Here is an 18,692-nt window from a genome sequence, read left to right on the forward strand (position 1 = left end):
GTCCATGGGCTGGAAGAGTGGAGTGGTGTTGGGAGGCAAGAACCTCACTGTTATAAAACGTAAGTCCCTAAACAATTGGTCTTCCAAGTCTGGAGGATGAGCAGGAGCATTGTCCAGTACCAGGAGGCACTTATGTAGCAATTTCTTTTCCAGGTATTTTTTTTCACACTGGGGCCAAATACATCATTGACCTACTCTTTGAAAATGTGCCTTGTGACCCATGCCTTATTAGCTTTCCACATCACACACAATCTATTTTTGATGACACTGTTTTTCTTGAACACACTGGGGTTTTCAGAGTGATACACCAGCAGCACTTGTTCCAGGCATTTTCTTTACTACAAGATCCGCATGCAACTGCCTTGCCTTCTCACAAATCGACTCCACAACACTATCTTCCGCTAACTGTTTTACGGTGATCCACAAAACCAACAACTTTTCCATATCTTCCATTATCGGTGACCTTTGTTTGGTTAGCACATTTGCTTTCACCACATCAGCTTCCTTGATTTGTTCTTTCTTTGCCAGGACAGAAGTGACTACTGATTTGTTTTTCCCATACATCCTGGCAAGTTCTAGGACCTCTACACCACTCTCATACTTTTCAACTTCTTTCTTAAATTCCATTGTTCCTCACTTATTTTATGAAAGGAACTTTACTAGGAACTGTCTTTGGGGCCATGGTCACTTATTTCCAAGTTGCACTTAATCGATAACCACGAAAATCAATTAATTATAGCGAAATGTTTGGATGAATGAGCAGAAGCTTCCTCACTCGCCCAGAAACAAAGCCAGATTGACGCGCGAGCGGCTGGCGGTGGTGGGTTGATGTGTACCATACGGCCGATAACCGGGAGCCGAAAACCTGACCAATAACCGAGTTGGCCAATAAGTAGAATGGTCAATAACCAAGGGTCTACTGTACCTTGTGGGAGCACCAGTTCAATTGAGCGCCAGCTAGAGCAAACAGCACGGCAAACACCAAGGATTCACTGATGTCATGTCATGTCATATATTAACACTCCCCTTTTAAGAGGAAAGTGATCTTGACCCCGAGTTTAATGGCTTTGAGGTGGCTGTGGCCACAAGTGGTCGCGAATATATCAAAAACCTTGATGATAACCCATGTGCAACATTTGTGCAACACCCTTTCGATTTTGATACCACTGGTAGTGTCATCCTGCCAGGATGTCCTATAACCTATGCCTTAACCCTTAAACTGTCCAAACGTAGATTTACGTTTGTGCACGTAGCGCTCCAGATGTAGATCTACTTTTTTTTTTACACAAGAGTATGTAAAATCGAACGTAGATCTACGTTCAGAGTGCTATGCGTGCAAATGTAGATCTACGTTTGGACAGTTTAAAGGTTAAGTAAAATAAAAAAATTCTGGAACATGTAATGTGTGTTCAGCAGGCTGGCTGGCTTGCTGGCTTTCTGGTTGGTGACTGGCTGACTGATTAGCTATCTGTCTCCATCTGTCTGTCTGTAACTATCTGTCTCTTTATTTATCTATCTATCTCACAGGAACACATACGTAAATACAATTGTACAGAGTGCAAATTACCTATGATAACCCAAAAAATCTAGACAGTCCTATACTGTGCTTTTAGATATCATGTAATGCATAATAAACATGACTGGCAACTGTCAAATAATATGCATTTTCACTGGTTCAGGAAGCAGATGTGATCATGTGTAAAATGTGTAATACCAATTGGTTCATGAGCAACTCTGAGACAAGAGACAAGCAGACAAAGACACACACACACAGCTAGACAGATACAGACATGTTTATTTGTAACAGTGAAAACCAAGCGATGGCAGTGTATGTTCATCAAATGTTACCATTAGATGCACTGTCAGCAGTGGAGTAACACGCATCTTACATCATGCTTCAAGGGAAATTTTTATTATATACTCCTGCATATCCAAAACATTGCTGGAACCTATAAATACTATGTATATATTTCTAGACAACAGTATGTGACTAAGGTAGGTAAAAATGTTCACCTGTCACTGTGCAACTACAGCCTTTCCTCACTTAGCGACATACAGTGATACCTCGATTTTCGAACGGCTCCCAACTTGAACAATTATGTAAGTGTATTTTTGGGGGTCTGAAATGGACTAATCAAATTTACATTATTCCTTATGGGAACAAATTCATTCGGTATTGGCACTTGAACAGCCTTCTGGAACGAATTAAGTTTGTAACTCAAGGTACCACTGTACTTGTTTACCGACGAATGACTTACAACGGGCTCTCTGACCAGTATACATACCTAAATAATGTATATTAGAGCTGATTTCCTTTATTCTGTTTATTACAATATACAGTGGACCCCCGCCTTATAAACGCATCACGTTATGTTAAATCTGCCATACGAAGCATTTGAACGCAAAAATTTTGCCTCACCTCACAAACTCGCCTCACGTGATTCGTCTGGGACGCGTTCCACGCATGGCCTCAACTGCCCCGTGTGTGCCAGTGTTTACAAGCCAGCCAGTGCAGTCGCATCTAAGCATACATTTGGTACATTTCATATCAGTGTTTTTAGTGCTTGTAGCTGCAAAATAAGTCACCATGGGCCCCAAGAAAGCCTCTAGTGCCAACCCTGTGGTAAAAAGGGTGAAAATTACTATGGAAATGAAGGAAGAGGTAATAGCCAAGTACAAAAGTGGAGTGGGTGTCTCGGAGCTGGCCAGGTTGTATATCAAACCCCAATCAACCATTGCTACTATCTTGGCCAACAAAACGGCAATCAAGGAAGATGTTCTTGCAAAAGGTGCAAGTTTGTTTTTGAAACAGAGATCGCAAGTGATAGATGTTGAGAGACTGTTATTGGTGTGGATAAACGAAAAACAGATAGCAGGAGATACCATCTCTCAAGCGATCATATGTGAGAAGGCTAGGAAGTTGCATGACTATTTAATTAGAAAAATGCCTGCAACTAGTGGTAATGTGAGTGAATTTAAGGCCAGCAAAGGTTGGTTTGAGAGATTTAAGAATCGTAGTGGCATACATAGTGTGATAAGGCATGGTGAAGCTGCCAGTTCGGACCAAAAAGCGGCTGAAAAATATGTGAAGGAATTCAAGGAGTACATAGTGAGGAATTGAAACCTGAACAAGTGTTTAATTGTGACGAAATAGGCCTGTTTTGGAAGAAAATGCCAAGCAGGACCTACATTACTCAGGAGGAAAAGGCACTCCCAGGACATAAGCCTATGAAAGACAGGCTTACTCTTCTGATGTGTGCTAATGCTAGTGGTGATTACAAAGTGAAGCCTTTATTGGTGTATCACTCAAACTCCCAGAGCGTTCAGGCAGAACAATGTCGTCAAGGCTAATTTGCGTGTGCTGTGGAGGGCAAACAGTAAGGCATGGGTCACTAGGGACTTTCTATGACTGGTTACACCATGCATTTGCCCCCCAATGTGAAAAATTACCTAATGGAAAAGAAATTGGACCTTAAGTATCTCCTGGTATTAGACAGTGTTCCTGGTCATCCTTCAGACTTGGCAGAGTGACTTTCTGGGGACATGAGCTTCATTAAGGTCAAGTTTTTGCCTCCTAATACCACTCCTCTCCTGCAGCCCATGGACCAGCAGGTCATTTCAAACTTCAAAAAACTCTACACAAAAGCTATGTTTCAAAAGTGCTTTGAAGTGACCTCAGACACTCAATTGACTAAGAGTTTTGGAAAGATCACTTTAGCATCCTCAGTTGTGTAAACCTTATAGGTAAGGCTTGGGAGGGAGTGACTAAGGACAACCTTGAACTCTGCTTGGAAGAAACTGTGGCCAGAATGTGTAGAAGAAAGGGATTTTGAAGGGTATGAGGCTAACCCTGAGAAGCGTATACCAGTTGTGGAATCAGTTGTGGCATTGGGGAAGTCCTTGGGGTTGGAGGTTAGTGGGGAAGATGTGGAAGAGTTGGTGGAGGAGAACAATGAAGAACTAACCACTGAAGAGCTGCAAGATCATCTTCAACAGCAAGAGGCCAGACCTGAGGAAACTGCTTCAGAGGAGGGGAGAGAGAAATTGAGGAAGTTGCCTACTTCAAAGATTAAGGAAATGTGTGCAAAGTGGGTTGAACTGCAAACCTTTGCGGATGAAAATCACCCTGACACAGCTACTGCAAGCTGTGTTGGCAACCTGTACAATGATAATTTTATGGCCCATTTTAGGAAAGTCTTAAAGGAATGGGAGGTACAGAGCTCTATGGACAAATTTGTTGTGCGACAGAGGTCCAGTGACTCAAGCTGGTCCTAGTGGCATTAAAAGAAGGGAAGTAACCCCAGAAAAGGACTTGCTACCTGAAGTCCTAATGGAAGGGGATTCCCCTTCTAAACAATAACTTCCACACTCCCCTCCTCCCATCCCATCAATCACCACCAGATCTTCAATAAAATTAAGTGTCATGTATTCTATTCTTAGTAGAGCAGTAATTGTGCATGTCTTCAGTTTGTGTGTATTAAAATTAATATTTCATGTGGGAAAATTTTTTTTTTTCATACTTTGGTGTGTCAGGAATGGATTAATTTGATTTCCATTATTTCTTATGGGGAAAATTAATTCGCCTTATGATGAGCTCTCAGGAACGGATTAATATCCTAAGGCGGGGGTCCACTGTACAGTACGCAACTGTATAGACATTTAAAAATATACCAGAGACACTATAAATGGTGCGAAGATAACATTAAAACAAAATCAAAGATGGCTGACACAAACCCACTACCATTATAGTATGCTCCTCACTTAGCGATGAATTCGTTTACTAATGTGGTCTTAGGAACAGAACTCCGTCGTTAAGTGACGAGAGGATGTACTTGAGTACTATTTCAGTACCTAATATTAGTATCAGAACAAAGATTAACTATGAAATCAGAAAAACTACTACAAATTGTAATTATCAGAGCATAAAAATTACACAAAGAAAAAAATGAGAGAAAAAAAAAGGTATATCAACACTTCTGCAAGCGGCAGCACTTCTTGTTGCTATTGAGTGAGTGACAAATGCAGACTTTGCAGCCTTATATCTCCTTAATATTGACTTAAGAATTATCTTTTACATTACTTTATGTAAAAGAATGTCTTCACTTAAATTTTTTTTTTTCAAAACATTCGGAGCGCTGGGTGAGTGAACGTAGATCTACGTTTGGACAGTTAAGAGGTTAATGCTGACGTGACAGGATTATTTTAAAGAAAGATGCTTCTGTGTGCTAATGCTAGTTTATCCCTCGCAAAATCCTTGTGCTTTAAACGGCAAAACCACTGTTATTTGACAGTCTAACAAGGCAGAAGGGATGAATGAGGCAGTTTGTTGAGTGGTTCAAGTATTTCTTTGTTCCTTCAGCCACAATTTAGTTGTTCCAAAGGAATTTTCCACTCAAGCTTCTCACTCTTGGGACTTCTTGTAGCCAGTCTTAGATCTATATATGTGCAATGTAAAGGTTGTGCTGTTACTATCAAATATGACACCTTTGATACAACCACTGGTTCAAGGAGTGAATAATCCATTTAAGTGTCACTATAGACACAAGGTCGTGCAGAATCTAATCACAGAAATGGATTACAACTCTCTGAAGTGCCAGAGTTCTGGCATTACTAACACTGCAGATGCAATAACCCATGTAAAAGTTTCATGGGATGAAATTCCCCACTCAACAATAAATGCAGGAAGGGGAAAAAATTATGGCCTAGTATGAATAATTTCACAGATTATACTTCAATACTCAGGTTCAGGAAATTGTCAGTCTGGCAATGAGACTGCCTGGTGAGGGTTTTGGAGATGTGCAGGAAAGAAAGTGTAAATGAACTGTCAGATGAAATTAAAACACCAAGTCATGGGAGATGCTACAGTATTGGGAAAACTGCAGAATCCAAGACCCTAACAACCAGACAACTAGAAGCAGGGCTATGAAGCAGAGTGGGAACCAAGCAATAACCACAAAGCAACAGATGAATTATAGGATACCCAAGCACTCCAATACAACCATCAGCTACTGATAATCCTGCATCAAGAACCACAGCCACCCATCTCAGTTCAGTAGGGCCACATGAGCACCATCCATACAAAGATCAATAAGCATCAGCATTCAGAATTTAAGGTAGAGGTAAAACTGGTTTATGTAAATTTTAGCTGAAGGTATTTTAATGCATATACATACTGTATAAACTTCCCTAAATCCAGGTAAGTTAGTAAGCCACACTTCCAGATTAACAAGCAATGAAAGCCACAATGTAAGTTATGAAAAACTTATTTTTGGCAAATTACAAAATTTAAACTTTTGGTTTTTCTTGGTGTCCAGAATGTAACCCTATTTTTCCCCATGTTCTTTAGTCTGCTTAATGCTATTTTACATAAAGAGCAGGTTATCTGGAACACAACCTATAAATTGTTTCTACTGTATACTGTACAGGTTTAATACATCATTTCAACATACAGAACATTTAAAAAAAATTGTGGAAAAAAAAAAAAAGTTATGCTATTTTTGCAAAAGTAAAACTAGAGAAATTAAAATGCCACTGGGCCAGAAAAACATTGGTCAGGTTAGCTCAAGCCAGTGATGTAACTTACAACACTAAAGTATGCATGAAGCAGCTGATTTAAGGAAGATTTCACCATTATAATAATTTTGTGCAACATAGGTTAGGATACTATTGGTTGTATACCAATGTTTGGGACAAAACATGCTGCTTCCCTATGTCTCCCTAGCACTGGGAGTATGTCAACTAGGTCATCCATCCAATTACTGGCCAGGTGCAATGATGCCTAGCCTTACTAAGTAATATGAATATCCTCTACAGGTTCAAGTTAGGTAATATTAGTGTACACAATGTGGAATTTTTCACACCCATGTACTTGCAATATATTTTTTGCAAATTGCTTCATGAAAGCACAAGCAACCCATGATTTGGCCAATCTGAGAGCTTCACTTAACCTATTGCACACTTCAATCACAGCTTTTCCCGAAAAGTTATTTTTTGTTAATACGAGTTTGCTTTTTTACTCTAAATTTTCGCCTACTGATGTATTTCTGCAGATAAATTATTTCATTGTTAAGAGCTGAATGAAAGGGCTGACGTCATACAACAACCAATCAGTGTGCTGGCCAGTCCAATAATGTTTCTGCAGTGTATTGTATGCTAGGCAGGGCATAATAACTGATAAAAAAAATCCTTTTATTATGTGACAAAAGATTGCCTAGTCCAAAACTGATAAAAATTGCTTTTATTATTTGAGCAATGTACAGGACTTTAAAAATGGTGTGAAATATCAGTTTTAATTACTGGTACTGTAACCAAATACATAATTAGAAAATACATAAGCTGTCTACAATAATTTCAGTGTATAAACTCTGATGGTACTATATATACACTGCATATACTACCATACAACTATGCACTGCTCTTGCACAGAACCAGTTTGAAACTACTCGAGAAATCCCTATTAACTTAAGATCACTAAATCAATTTAAAGTATTAATACACACTTAAAATTGTACTATTGTAAATTGTACTAATTATATTGTTTTGGACCTCTCTACTATAAATTTTATTAATTATAAACTTTTTCTTCCTCTCTTATTATAACAATGCACAATTAAAATCTGCTAGTCCATAACCTATGTCTAGTTTTTAGTAGTCTGTAAGCATTAGGATTAGTCTGCCTGAAATGCTCACACACATTAATGGCTTTCTTTGTGGTTAACAATATTTTATTACATGTAAACTACACATTGTATACTACAAAGAAATAAAATTTTTTATTTGATTCTGAAAGCCACTTAACAATACAAATTCCCAATAGAAGGAAAAAAAATGAAACTAGAAAGTATACAAAAAAAAAAATCACTACCATACTGTACCATCAACAGTTATAAGAAATACTAGTACCTTAGTCTATATAAACAAATCAAGTGTTAACAGAAATAATACCTGTATACTGTATAAATCAATCAGATCAGGATACCTAGTTTAGCTTACAACCTTGGAAATCATAACGCATTGCAGAATTTGCCAAAATACGAGTCAGCAACAAAGTAAACTCAGGCAAATACAGTAACTGCCAAGTCTGCTCAACCAAACTGACCATTAATAGTGATCAAACTTAAATCATGAGTGTTGAATACACTTAACTACAGTGTGATGTTACCCCTTTAAATACTTTGAGCACACTTACATGAGAGCCATGTGCTGCTTTTACTCTTGTGCCAGTAATGTGCACATCACCTGCAAAATTTTTTTTTTTATATTATTTTTTTATTATCACACTGGCCAATTCCCACCAAGGCAGGGTGGCCCGAAAAAGAAAAACTCGCCATCATTCACTCCATCACTGTCTTGCCAGAAGGGTGCTTTACACTACAGTTTTTAAACTGCAACATTAACACCCCTCCTTTAGAGTGCAGGCACTGTACCTCCCATCTCCAGGACTCAAGTCCGGCCTGCCAGTTTCCCTGAACCCCTTCATAAATGTTACTTTGCTCACACTCCAACAGCACGTCAAGTATTAAAAACCATTTGTCTCCATTCACTCCTATCAAACATGCTCACGCATGCCTGTTGGAAGTCCAAGCCCCTCGCATACAAAACCTCCTTTACCCCCTCCCTCCAACCTTTCCTAGGCCGACCCCTACCCCGCCTTCCTTCCACTACAGACTGATACACTCTTGAAGTCACTCTGTTTCGCTCCATTCTCTCTACATGTCCGAATCACCTCAACAACCCTTCCTCAGCCCTCTGGACAACAGTTTTGGTAATCCCGCACCTCCTCCTAACTTCCAAACTACGAATTCTCTGCATTATATTCACACCACACATTGCCCTCAGACATGACATCTCCACTGCCTCCAGCCTTCTCCTCGCTGCAACATTCATCACCCATGCTTCACACCCATATAAGAGCGTTGGTAAAACTATACTCTCATACATTCCCCTCTTTGCCTCCAAGGACAAAGTTCTTTGTCTCCACAGACTCCTAAGTGCACCACTCACGCTTTTCCCCTCATCAATTCTATGATTCACCTCATCTTTCAGAGACCCATCCGCTGACACGTCCACTCCCAAATATCTGAATACATTCACCTCCTCCATACTCTCTCCCTCCAATCTGATATCCAATCTTTCATCACCTAATCTTTTTGTTATCCTCATAACCTTACTCTTTCCTGTATTCACTTTTAATTTTTTTTTGTCGCAAAATTTTTTTGTCACAGTTATATACATAAAATATATGCTGTGTATGCTAAGAACATCTCAAAAACATGCAGACTATGGTATTTGTTCTCTGGATCTTTTTTTTTTTTTAACAGTACATTCACAAATCATGATTATTCTGATCCCAGAACTAAAAACAATTATCAGTATAGATTAACATTTAAATAATACCAATTTGTTTTTATCCCATTACAGATGATGGGGGTCATGGCAATCATATTCTTGCACTGATGGGTAGTCTGGCAATTAGTTGCAATACATACTGGCACTGCCATAAATTTTAAAGCCATACAAAATTACAATAATTAGATGTGATTATATAAAATTTGGATTCATAGAAACTATTTTTAGCAGTTTGTATTTTTTTTTACTGTATGTCATAGATTTTCTTTTGTTAAAATCTTTTGACTGCTTGTTTATTTTGTGTTAATACTACAGACTAACTGTATATGCAACTGGTACACCAAAGGGAAATACTATGTAAACTTTGCTGTAAGCTCATAATTTGTTGCACTTCCTGACAACCAAAAACAGAAAGATAGAAGGAATTAGTATAAAATTCCAACACTGTGGAGGACTCTCTGCCAAAAAATCAGTGTGTTCTTCTGCTTAACATTAATCCACTGTCACCTTTATCTAAACACCAACATCTTGGTAGCTACTACATATGTCGGTGGTAGCACGTTTGGCTCAACCTGGGCTCAAGCTTTGGAAGGGGGCAAAACATCTGGATAACCTTCATGCACTGCCGTGCATCTACCATGATGTTCTCATACTATACAGACACTCCTCACTTAATGACAGAGTTCTGTTCCTAAGACCACGTTAACCCTTTGACTGTTTTCGACGTATAAATACGTCTTACGAGCCAGTGTTTCTGACGTATATATACTCAATAATTCTAGCGGCTTCAAATCAAGCGAGAGAAAGCTGGTAGGCCCACATGTGAGAGAATGGGTCTGTGTGGTCAGTGTGCACCACATAAAAAAAAATCCTGTAGCACACATTGCGTAATGAGAAAAAAAAACTGATCGTTTTTTGGGAATAAAACGCCGACTTTGAGGTGTATTTTCGTATAGTATTTATCGTTGTATTCGCGTTTTCATGGTCTTAGGTGATAAAATGGAAAACATATTACAGAAATAGAGATGATTTTAATTACTTTGACGATGAAAACGACCTTGAAACTGAGCTCAAAGTAGCGGAAATGTTCGATTTTCACCAATGTTCAGGAGTAAATAAATCACACCACACGTCCAATACATGTCAACTGGGGAGTCTAATATTCTTTCACTAGTGCACTGATATTATTTATACCATTTTTACAATAGTGCAGTAGCCTGCATAACAGTAAATTTTTTATTTTTTTTGTATGAATAAAAAATCAAAATAGAAAGCAATAATAATATAAGAGGGGCCTAGAGATGTGACTAATGAACAGAGCATATGTTATTTTAGTGCCACAATTGTCTACTTTGTTTATTCTGGACCCTATTTTGAAATTGGCATCTTTTTTAGTTTGCGTGAAATTGGCCAAATTGCCAATTTCTGACCACCATATTGGGTAGTCCAAATTAGTAAATGGGAGGTTTCTTGTACTCAGCTGATAGATAAAATGGAGTTCTAAAGAAATAGCTATGAGTTTGGTCAACTGGAACAAAGGAATTGGCTGAAAATAGGGCTCAAAGTCGGCGAAATCGCCGATACGCATATGTCGCCGAGACCGCTAAATTCGCGGGAGCATAATTCCATGAGTTTTCAACCAAATTTCGAACTTTTGGTGTTATTACCATCGGGAAAAGATTCTCTATCATTCCATAAGAAAAAATAATTTTTTTTTTTAAAAAATTGAGCGACATAGAATGACAGTTTCAGAGAGGGGCCTGAAACAGTCAAAGGGTTAACCAAATTCGTCGCTAAGTGAGGAGCACACTATAATGTTAATGGGTTTGTGTCATCTATCTTTGATATTATCTTAATGTCACCTTTGCACTATTTATAACATTTCTGGTAATGTACTGTATATTGAAATAGAGGAAATCAGCTCTAATATACATTATTTAGGTATAAATACTGGTCAGAGAGCCTGTCTTAAGTCCGGAGAGGCTGTATACTTATTACTTGTCCGTGTGCAACTACTGTACTACAGTGGACCCCCGGTTAACGATATTTTTTCACTCCAGAAGTATGTTCAGGTGCCAGTACTGACCGAATTTGTTCCCATAAGAAATATTGTGAAGTAGATTAGTCCATTTCAGACCCCCAAACATACACGTACAAACGCACTTACATAAATACACTTACATAATTGGTCACATTCGGAGGTAATCGTTATGCGGGGGTCCACTGTATTACTATTTTTGTAAGGTAGTAAGTTTACTCCTTCCTTAGGTGTCTTAGTTCTAGGTGACCTCATCAATAGACCACCCCTATCCTAATGACCTCTATAACATTTCTAGTCAGGCCTAATAAGCCACAGTTTCTTATTCTTGTGGAAGTGAGCTTTGTGACAATCTTAATAAACCGAGGACTGCACAATTTATTTTTATTTATTTATTTATTATCAATTTGAGCACACATACAGAGGTACAAAAAAATACAGATAAGAGCAGCATGCCAAAGCCACTTATACTATGCATAGCATTACGGGCTGGCTTAAAATTAACTTAAGATTAACTAAGCAATGATGAAATCAGTGATAAAACATTAATGTAAACAGATTACTATAAAGCACAAGTGAGTATTACAAAGACAGGTCATATGGTTGCATTCAGTCATATGAAGGATTCTGTTAGGTAGTGTATTTAAAAAATAATAAAGTTAGATTCAGTTTTAGGTTTAACATTTATGTGATATAATTGTGAGAAACATTTAAGATATACAATTTATAAGGTTCAGTTATTCAGTATTTATTTGGTTTTGGGTGAGTAAGTGATCTTTGAGTAGAGACTTGAATTTATAAACAGGTAGTGTTTCTTTTATATTTACAGGTAATGAATTCCAGATTTTAGGGCCTTTTATGTGCATTGAGTTTTTGCATAGTGTGAGATGGACACGAGGAACATCAAAGAGTGATCTGTGCCTTGTGTTATGGTCATGTGTTCTGTTGAGGTTGGCAAGGAGATGTTTGAGGGGAGGGTTAATATCAGAGTTAAGTGTTCTATGTATGTAATAGGTGCAGTAATAAGTATGGATGTTTTGTATGGTGAGTAGGTTTAGTGTATTGAATATTGGTGGAGTGTGCTGCCTGTAGTGAGAATTTGTTATCATTTACATAAAACTAAGAGGAACACTGCAGTAGGCGAGACCAATAGTGAGCAGGGCCTGCTCGCTTCCTATTATTCCCCACTAACGTACAGCATTTGTCTTAATCTATTTTTAAAGCTATCCAAGTATTCAATACAATGCTACAGTACTTGGCACCTTATTCCACTCTAGAAACTTCCTTGCCAAATCAGTGTTTTCCTATAGCCACCTTCAATCTAAATTTAATTAATTGATTTGCATTTAATTTTTGACATACCACAAAATGTGCTGTGGTTCAATCCCCTGGGAAGGCAAGAAAGTAATGTCTAAACCTGATGCCCCTGTTTGCCTAGCAGTAAATGTAATACCAATGATCTTGCCAACATTACAAAGTCAATCTGTCAGGACTGATTTTCCCAGTGGTGAAGAGCTTTCCCATAATGGAGGAGGGGGGGGGAGATTAATCAAACAATAACTTAACCTAATCCTAAACTACATTAGATAACCCTAGTTTATATTTTAACAAGTCACCAAAAATGCTGTCTGGATAACTTTCTGACACCAGTGATTTGAAAAGCTACTGACCCTGCAGATACCAGACACCTAAGAGTTAGACTACAGTTGTGGGTAGCATTAATAATAATAATAATACTAATAATAATAAATAATAAAAAATAATAATAATAAAATAAAATAATAATAAAATAATAATAAAATAAAATAATAATAATAATATTTTTATTTACTACAAGTACGTGGTATACAGGCCTAGCTGATATCAATGACATACTACTACTATATAGAAATCCCCTTATGCTGAGCATTTTGGGCAAATTAGGTCAGTTTTGTCCCAGGATGCAACCCACACCAGTCGACTAACACCCAGGTACTCATTTTAAACTGATGGGTGAACAGGGACAGGGACAGCAGGTGTCTTATGGAAACAGATCCCTAATGTTTTCTAGCCGGAGGAGATTCGAACCCCGGACCTCAGTGTGTGAGCTGAGTGCACTAGTGATCGAGCTGCAAGTACAATACCCAAATGGAAATGCAGTAAGAAACATTACTGGGATGGCTCGAGTTCTCCTTGGATATTAATCCTTTGATGTTAATTCCAAGTCATTGTCTTCTCTTTATACTATGAGCTTTTCCAAAAGTATTATCCCTTATGTTTATCTGAAAATAAAAAATTTTCCTGTATTAGTTCAACTTATGGTGCCTTGTGGCTCAGTTTGCAAAGCACTTGCCTCACGTACTGAGTGCCCATGATTCAATCTCCAGCATGGGTGGAAACATTGAGCACATTTCCTTACACCTGCTGTCCCTGTTCACCTAGCAGTAAGTAGGTACCTGGGTGTTAGTCGACTTCTGTGGGTTGCATCCTGGGGGGACAAGATTGAAGGATCACAATGGAAAGAGTCCCTGATGATACACTGATATTATTGGGTTATCCTGGGCAACTTACCCTCTGCATTAAAAACCCAAACAAATCTCAACTTTCATTATTTTGCACTGAATCTGTATAATAGTTTGATGTCAAGTAAGTTTTTACCAGTCTTATTCGACACTGTTCTTATCACTATCTCAGACTATCTTGGCAACTTCTGAACATTTTACTATAATAGTTATTACAGTATTTAGACTTTGGGTGCATAAATTTTTAACTATGGGCTTTGGGACACATGTTAAGGTACTGTACATAAAATGGATATGTAGATTTAGCCTAGGATAACCAAATAAAGTCAAAACTTTTCCACTGGTGTCCTTATTAATTTACATAGGTACTGTATATGTACATGCCATAAATTGTACAAAGATGAACATATTACAGCAGATCAATAAACAAATTTTGACGATTAACAATACTGTACAAGAAATTGCTATCTTCACTTTCTGCATCTTAATAAATTTATTCAATACATTTTTAATACTGACAATAAAAATTAGTACACATGACTGTATGAGATCAAGGTTATTTTGCAAGTGTATGACCAGCACAGGTGGCCGGTGGCCTGGTAGGCAACGCTCTTGGCTTCACGCAGTGTGTGTGGTTCAATCCTCGACAAGGGTAGAAACACTGGGCATTTCTTTACACCTATTGTCCGGTTCACCTAGCAAGTAGGTAGGTACCTGGGTGTTAGCCCACTGGTGTGGGTCGCATACTGGGAGGACAAAATTAAGGACCCCAATGGAAATGAGAGTGTCCCTCTATTTCACACCGACTTTCTTGGGGTATCTTAGGTGGTTAATCCTCTGGGGGTTAAATAATAATAAAAAAAAACTATTTGACACACTTATACAGCACGTTAAATTCTGGGCTACTACTGTAAACCTAAAATCGCTGTAAAGTGAATCAGCCTATTCTCACTTTCAAATATAGTATATATAAAAACCTGATACTGTAATGTGTTTACACTATCACATTAAATGAGCAATACAGCTAGGCCTAAAAAATGCATAGTATACAGTACAGACATTACTTAAAATATTTTTGACCTTCACTCAAAGTGGTGAATATAATTATTGTAGGAAGTCTCAATAAATGAAGTATGGGAATAACTGAAAAATGCTGTAAAGTGAAATGCTGTAAAGCAGGGCCTGCTTGTACATGAACTCGCTTCTACCTCTCTGCTGCTTCATCCCTTATGTATTCATTAGTTCTAGTCTCAAGACTGACTTATACAAAGACTGGCATTGACATGATCAGACAACCTATTCCACTCCTTTATAACTTTGATAGGTGTCCTTTGTTTTATGCAGTAAATGAGCTTCAGGCCCAAGACTGTTCAACTGCCTCCCAGTACATATAAGGGGGATTACCAATAGACCCCTGACTGTCTTCAAGCAGGCACTGGACAAGCACCTAAGGTCGGTACCTGACCAGCCGGGCTGTGGTTCATACGTTGAATTGCATGCAGCCAGCAGTAACAGCCTGGCTGATCAGGCCCTGATCCACCATGAGGCCTGGTCACAGACTGGGCCGCAGGGGCATTGGCCCCCAGAACTCTCTCCAGGTAAACTCCAGGCCCATAGCAGTTGTACCAGGCTTTATCATACCATCACCAATTCCACAATATGAAAGTTTTCATAGTGAAATGCAGCAATCGCATACAGAGGATTGTGTTGGCTTTGTGGATCCATACAGAGGATTGTGATTACCATGTGGATCTGCAGGCCACCAGCACAGACTGGTTGACCAGGTAGTCAACAGGGAAGCCTTGCCCCATGCTTAGCTGCAGAGATAGAAGAGCCCTTGAAACTGCATAAAATACCAAACTACCTTAAAGCAAACCTGCACCAAGTCCCACAAACCTTTTTTCATATTCTCCCATACCCCAAAGTGCATTAAATTTAAAGCCTGATAGAAATCAGTACTAGTCTCTCCCAAAAATATTACACCCTGAAAAACACATTGATAACAAAAGCCACAAGTCACTAGTTCAATTCACATCACAGATATACGAGCCTTGGTTAATACTTTGCAATTCGTGATAACATAAAAAGGAGCACTATGGTAGATCTACTGGCCTACACTATATATTGCCCAACATTCCTACTTGTACACTTTAAAACTATTTTTATAGCTTCCCAAAGTACTGAACTTAACGATACCTTGCATTATTACACTTTTCTACAACATATTCCTAAATCACCACTTTTATATCCTTTCTAAAGGGAAAGTCACATTCAATTTCGGGAAAGAGGTTAACACTTAATTCTTTGAAGCAAGGATCCTTCACCAGCATCAAGGCACCCCTCATAAGGAAAACCATCTTAAAACACTTGGAGAAGGAAAAAAATCAAGAAACTAAACCTGTTGTGCTAGAAATTTCTGCAAGTCACTACAGTAGTTAAAAATTGCTCCTCTTTTATTAGGCATATCTTGCTTGTCAAAACACTGAAAAGTGGAGCAGAACAAAGCCATGAAGGCCACTTTATTTATTTTATGTCTTTGCAAACAGTACATTGAGATTTTGTATTTACAATAGTGGGTTGCAATGCAAAGAGCCGCTATTATGCCTTGGCATTATGGGCCAACTTAACATTATTGGCTTACAGACTACTTAACACTAAGGATTATATCACAGTTGTACAGTAGGATAGTAATTATTTCATAGTTGTACAGTAGATTATTAATTATAAGTGAATCTTATTTGTATAAGACAAAAGATACATTCATATATTCAAAAATGCTTTTTGTGAAAACAATGATTTAATTATATTCCTGTCAACAATGGATAAAAGGTTCAAAGTGATTGTTGAAGTTATGATGGAGTACATAAGTGAGTATTTAGCATTTAATCTTAAAGAGTGAGCTTAGCTATTAGGGTTAAAGATTAACTTTTTAGCTATTCCTATGCTCAACATTTAGTCTTTTACATAGTAAATTATGTAGCATTTAATGAAGGATAATCCAATAGTCATCCAACAGGGCATTTCCACTGAGCTACCTTCATGGGGAAACACTAGACCCAAAGGGGTACTGTGGTTTGGCTGACAACTCACTCGCATTACAGTGTCTGTGCTTCGATCCCAGCATGGGTGGAAATAGGAATGTTTCCTGACACCTGCTGCCCCTGTTGAGCTAGCAGTCGACTGGTGTGGGTCGCATCCTGGGAGACAAGATTAAAGGGTCCTAATGTATTAATAGGACAGATCCCCATGACACAATTTTGGGTTATCCTGGGTTAAAGCACTTCAGGAATCAGAGGCAATTAAGTTCAAGAAAAACAAGTGTAGTTCTAGTTCCTTGAATCAAGAGCTATTCACCAGCATCAAGGTACATCACTTGAGAAAGCGTCATCAAATCCTGGACTTCAAGCTTATAATTAAATTAAAAACTCTGTCAAGTAAATGCTCGCATGTCTGATTTACTCTAACTTTCCTACTTATGTCATTCCATGTGAAAACTGAAATTTTAGTTCACGTATGAGATTTATTGGGTGATTAAGGGTACTGGAGGGAGGTTTGAGGTCTATCGACTACACTAGGGTCATTAATACATGGACCTCAATGGGTTATCCTCCTAGGTCATTTACACAATTTTACTATGATGACTGTCCTAATAGGACCCCAATGGAAACAAGTTACTGACTTTTTTGGGCTCTCCTAGGTAATTTACACATGTTAACTGGTACGATAACTGTACTTATGTGGACCTGTAACTAAATAAACTTAAATGTAAAATGTACTTAAATGTAAAATGTGATTTTATCGACAAGAACTTCAGGCTGAAAATATCCTTTTCATCACCAAACAATGTCAGTCCCTAAAATAGGGATTTAACTTTCAGCCTATATACGCTGAAAGAAATACACCAAGCTATAGATATATTCACCAGACATATATTAAACAAGATATCAATTACCATGAGAATAACAGGCAATAACGTGACATCTTACCTGCGCCTTTGATCAATAACTAAAGCAAAAATAATTCCACCTTTCGAATATAATCCAAAAAAAATAATACTTTTTTAAATTCCCAGTTATCGATCGCCAGAGCCTGAGAAGATGTCAGCGACCATGGTAGAGTAATTCCAATCATCCGCCATTGACACTTGCACAGTTGCCCTCCATCCACACAATTATTACCCATTTTTATCCCCTCCTGCAGAGGTGGTGCTCCCGCCCACTCCTCACACCCACCCAGGTCACCTACCCGAAGAAGGACTCGTCGTCGAAGCCCCTCATAAGGGATCCAAAGAGTGACATAGTGGAGGGTAGATCAATAATTGTCCGTGGTGCGTGTTGGGTGGAGGCAGCCAGCAGCACCAACACGTCTCGCCCACACACTCTCTCACACTACACTGGCCACCCCAAGATGGCCGCTTTCCCACCCTCTCTCTCTCTCTCCCACCCACCAGGCTGCCTAACAAGGCAAAACCATCCTTTCTCTACCCTTCCAGAAGAGCTATACTTCCTCCACAACCCATATATAAAATCCCTCCCACCACAAGTTCTTGCAACAAGATGCAACCGCCCTTCCTTCATCACTACAGAAGGACTAAACTTCTACAACCACCCACCCCTCCATCCCGCCCAACCGATCAAAACATCACGTGATCCGCACTCCACCCTCCCGCTCTATTTAAATGGTCCGATACAAATAAACTACACAGGATACATACCCTGAGGGGTGTGTTTCTCTCAGTATATATAGTGGCAGTTTACTTTAATCCCAGTTTCAGGGATTAAAGTATGCTTGTCTGGTGGTCAAAA

The 18,692-nt window shown here is 38.6% G+C and overlaps 1 protein-coding gene across 1 annotated transcript in view; it reads right to left on the minus strand.

Annotated features, from left to right (window-relative positions):
* LOC128698066 (uncharacterized) overlaps positions 1-18,302 on the minus strand; it is an 81,946-nt gene extending 63,644 nt beyond the window's left edge. Inside the window, exon 1 of the mRNA XM_053790151.2 lies at positions 18,133-18,302. Coding sequence (XP_053646126.1) covers positions 18,133-18,185 — 53 coding nt within the window. The 5' untranslated portion in view covers positions 18,186-18,302. The remainder of the gene's footprint in view (positions 1-18,132) is intronic.
* Between the last annotated feature and the right edge of the window lie 390 nt (positions 18,303-18,692).

This window comes from Cherax quadricarinatus, chromosome 58 (assembly GCF_038502225.1).
Source record: "Cherax quadricarinatus isolate ZL_2023a chromosome 58, ASM3850222v1, whole genome shotgun sequence".
Lineage (NCBI taxonomy): Eukaryota > Metazoa > Arthropoda > Malacostraca > Decapoda > Parastacidae > Cherax > Cherax quadricarinatus.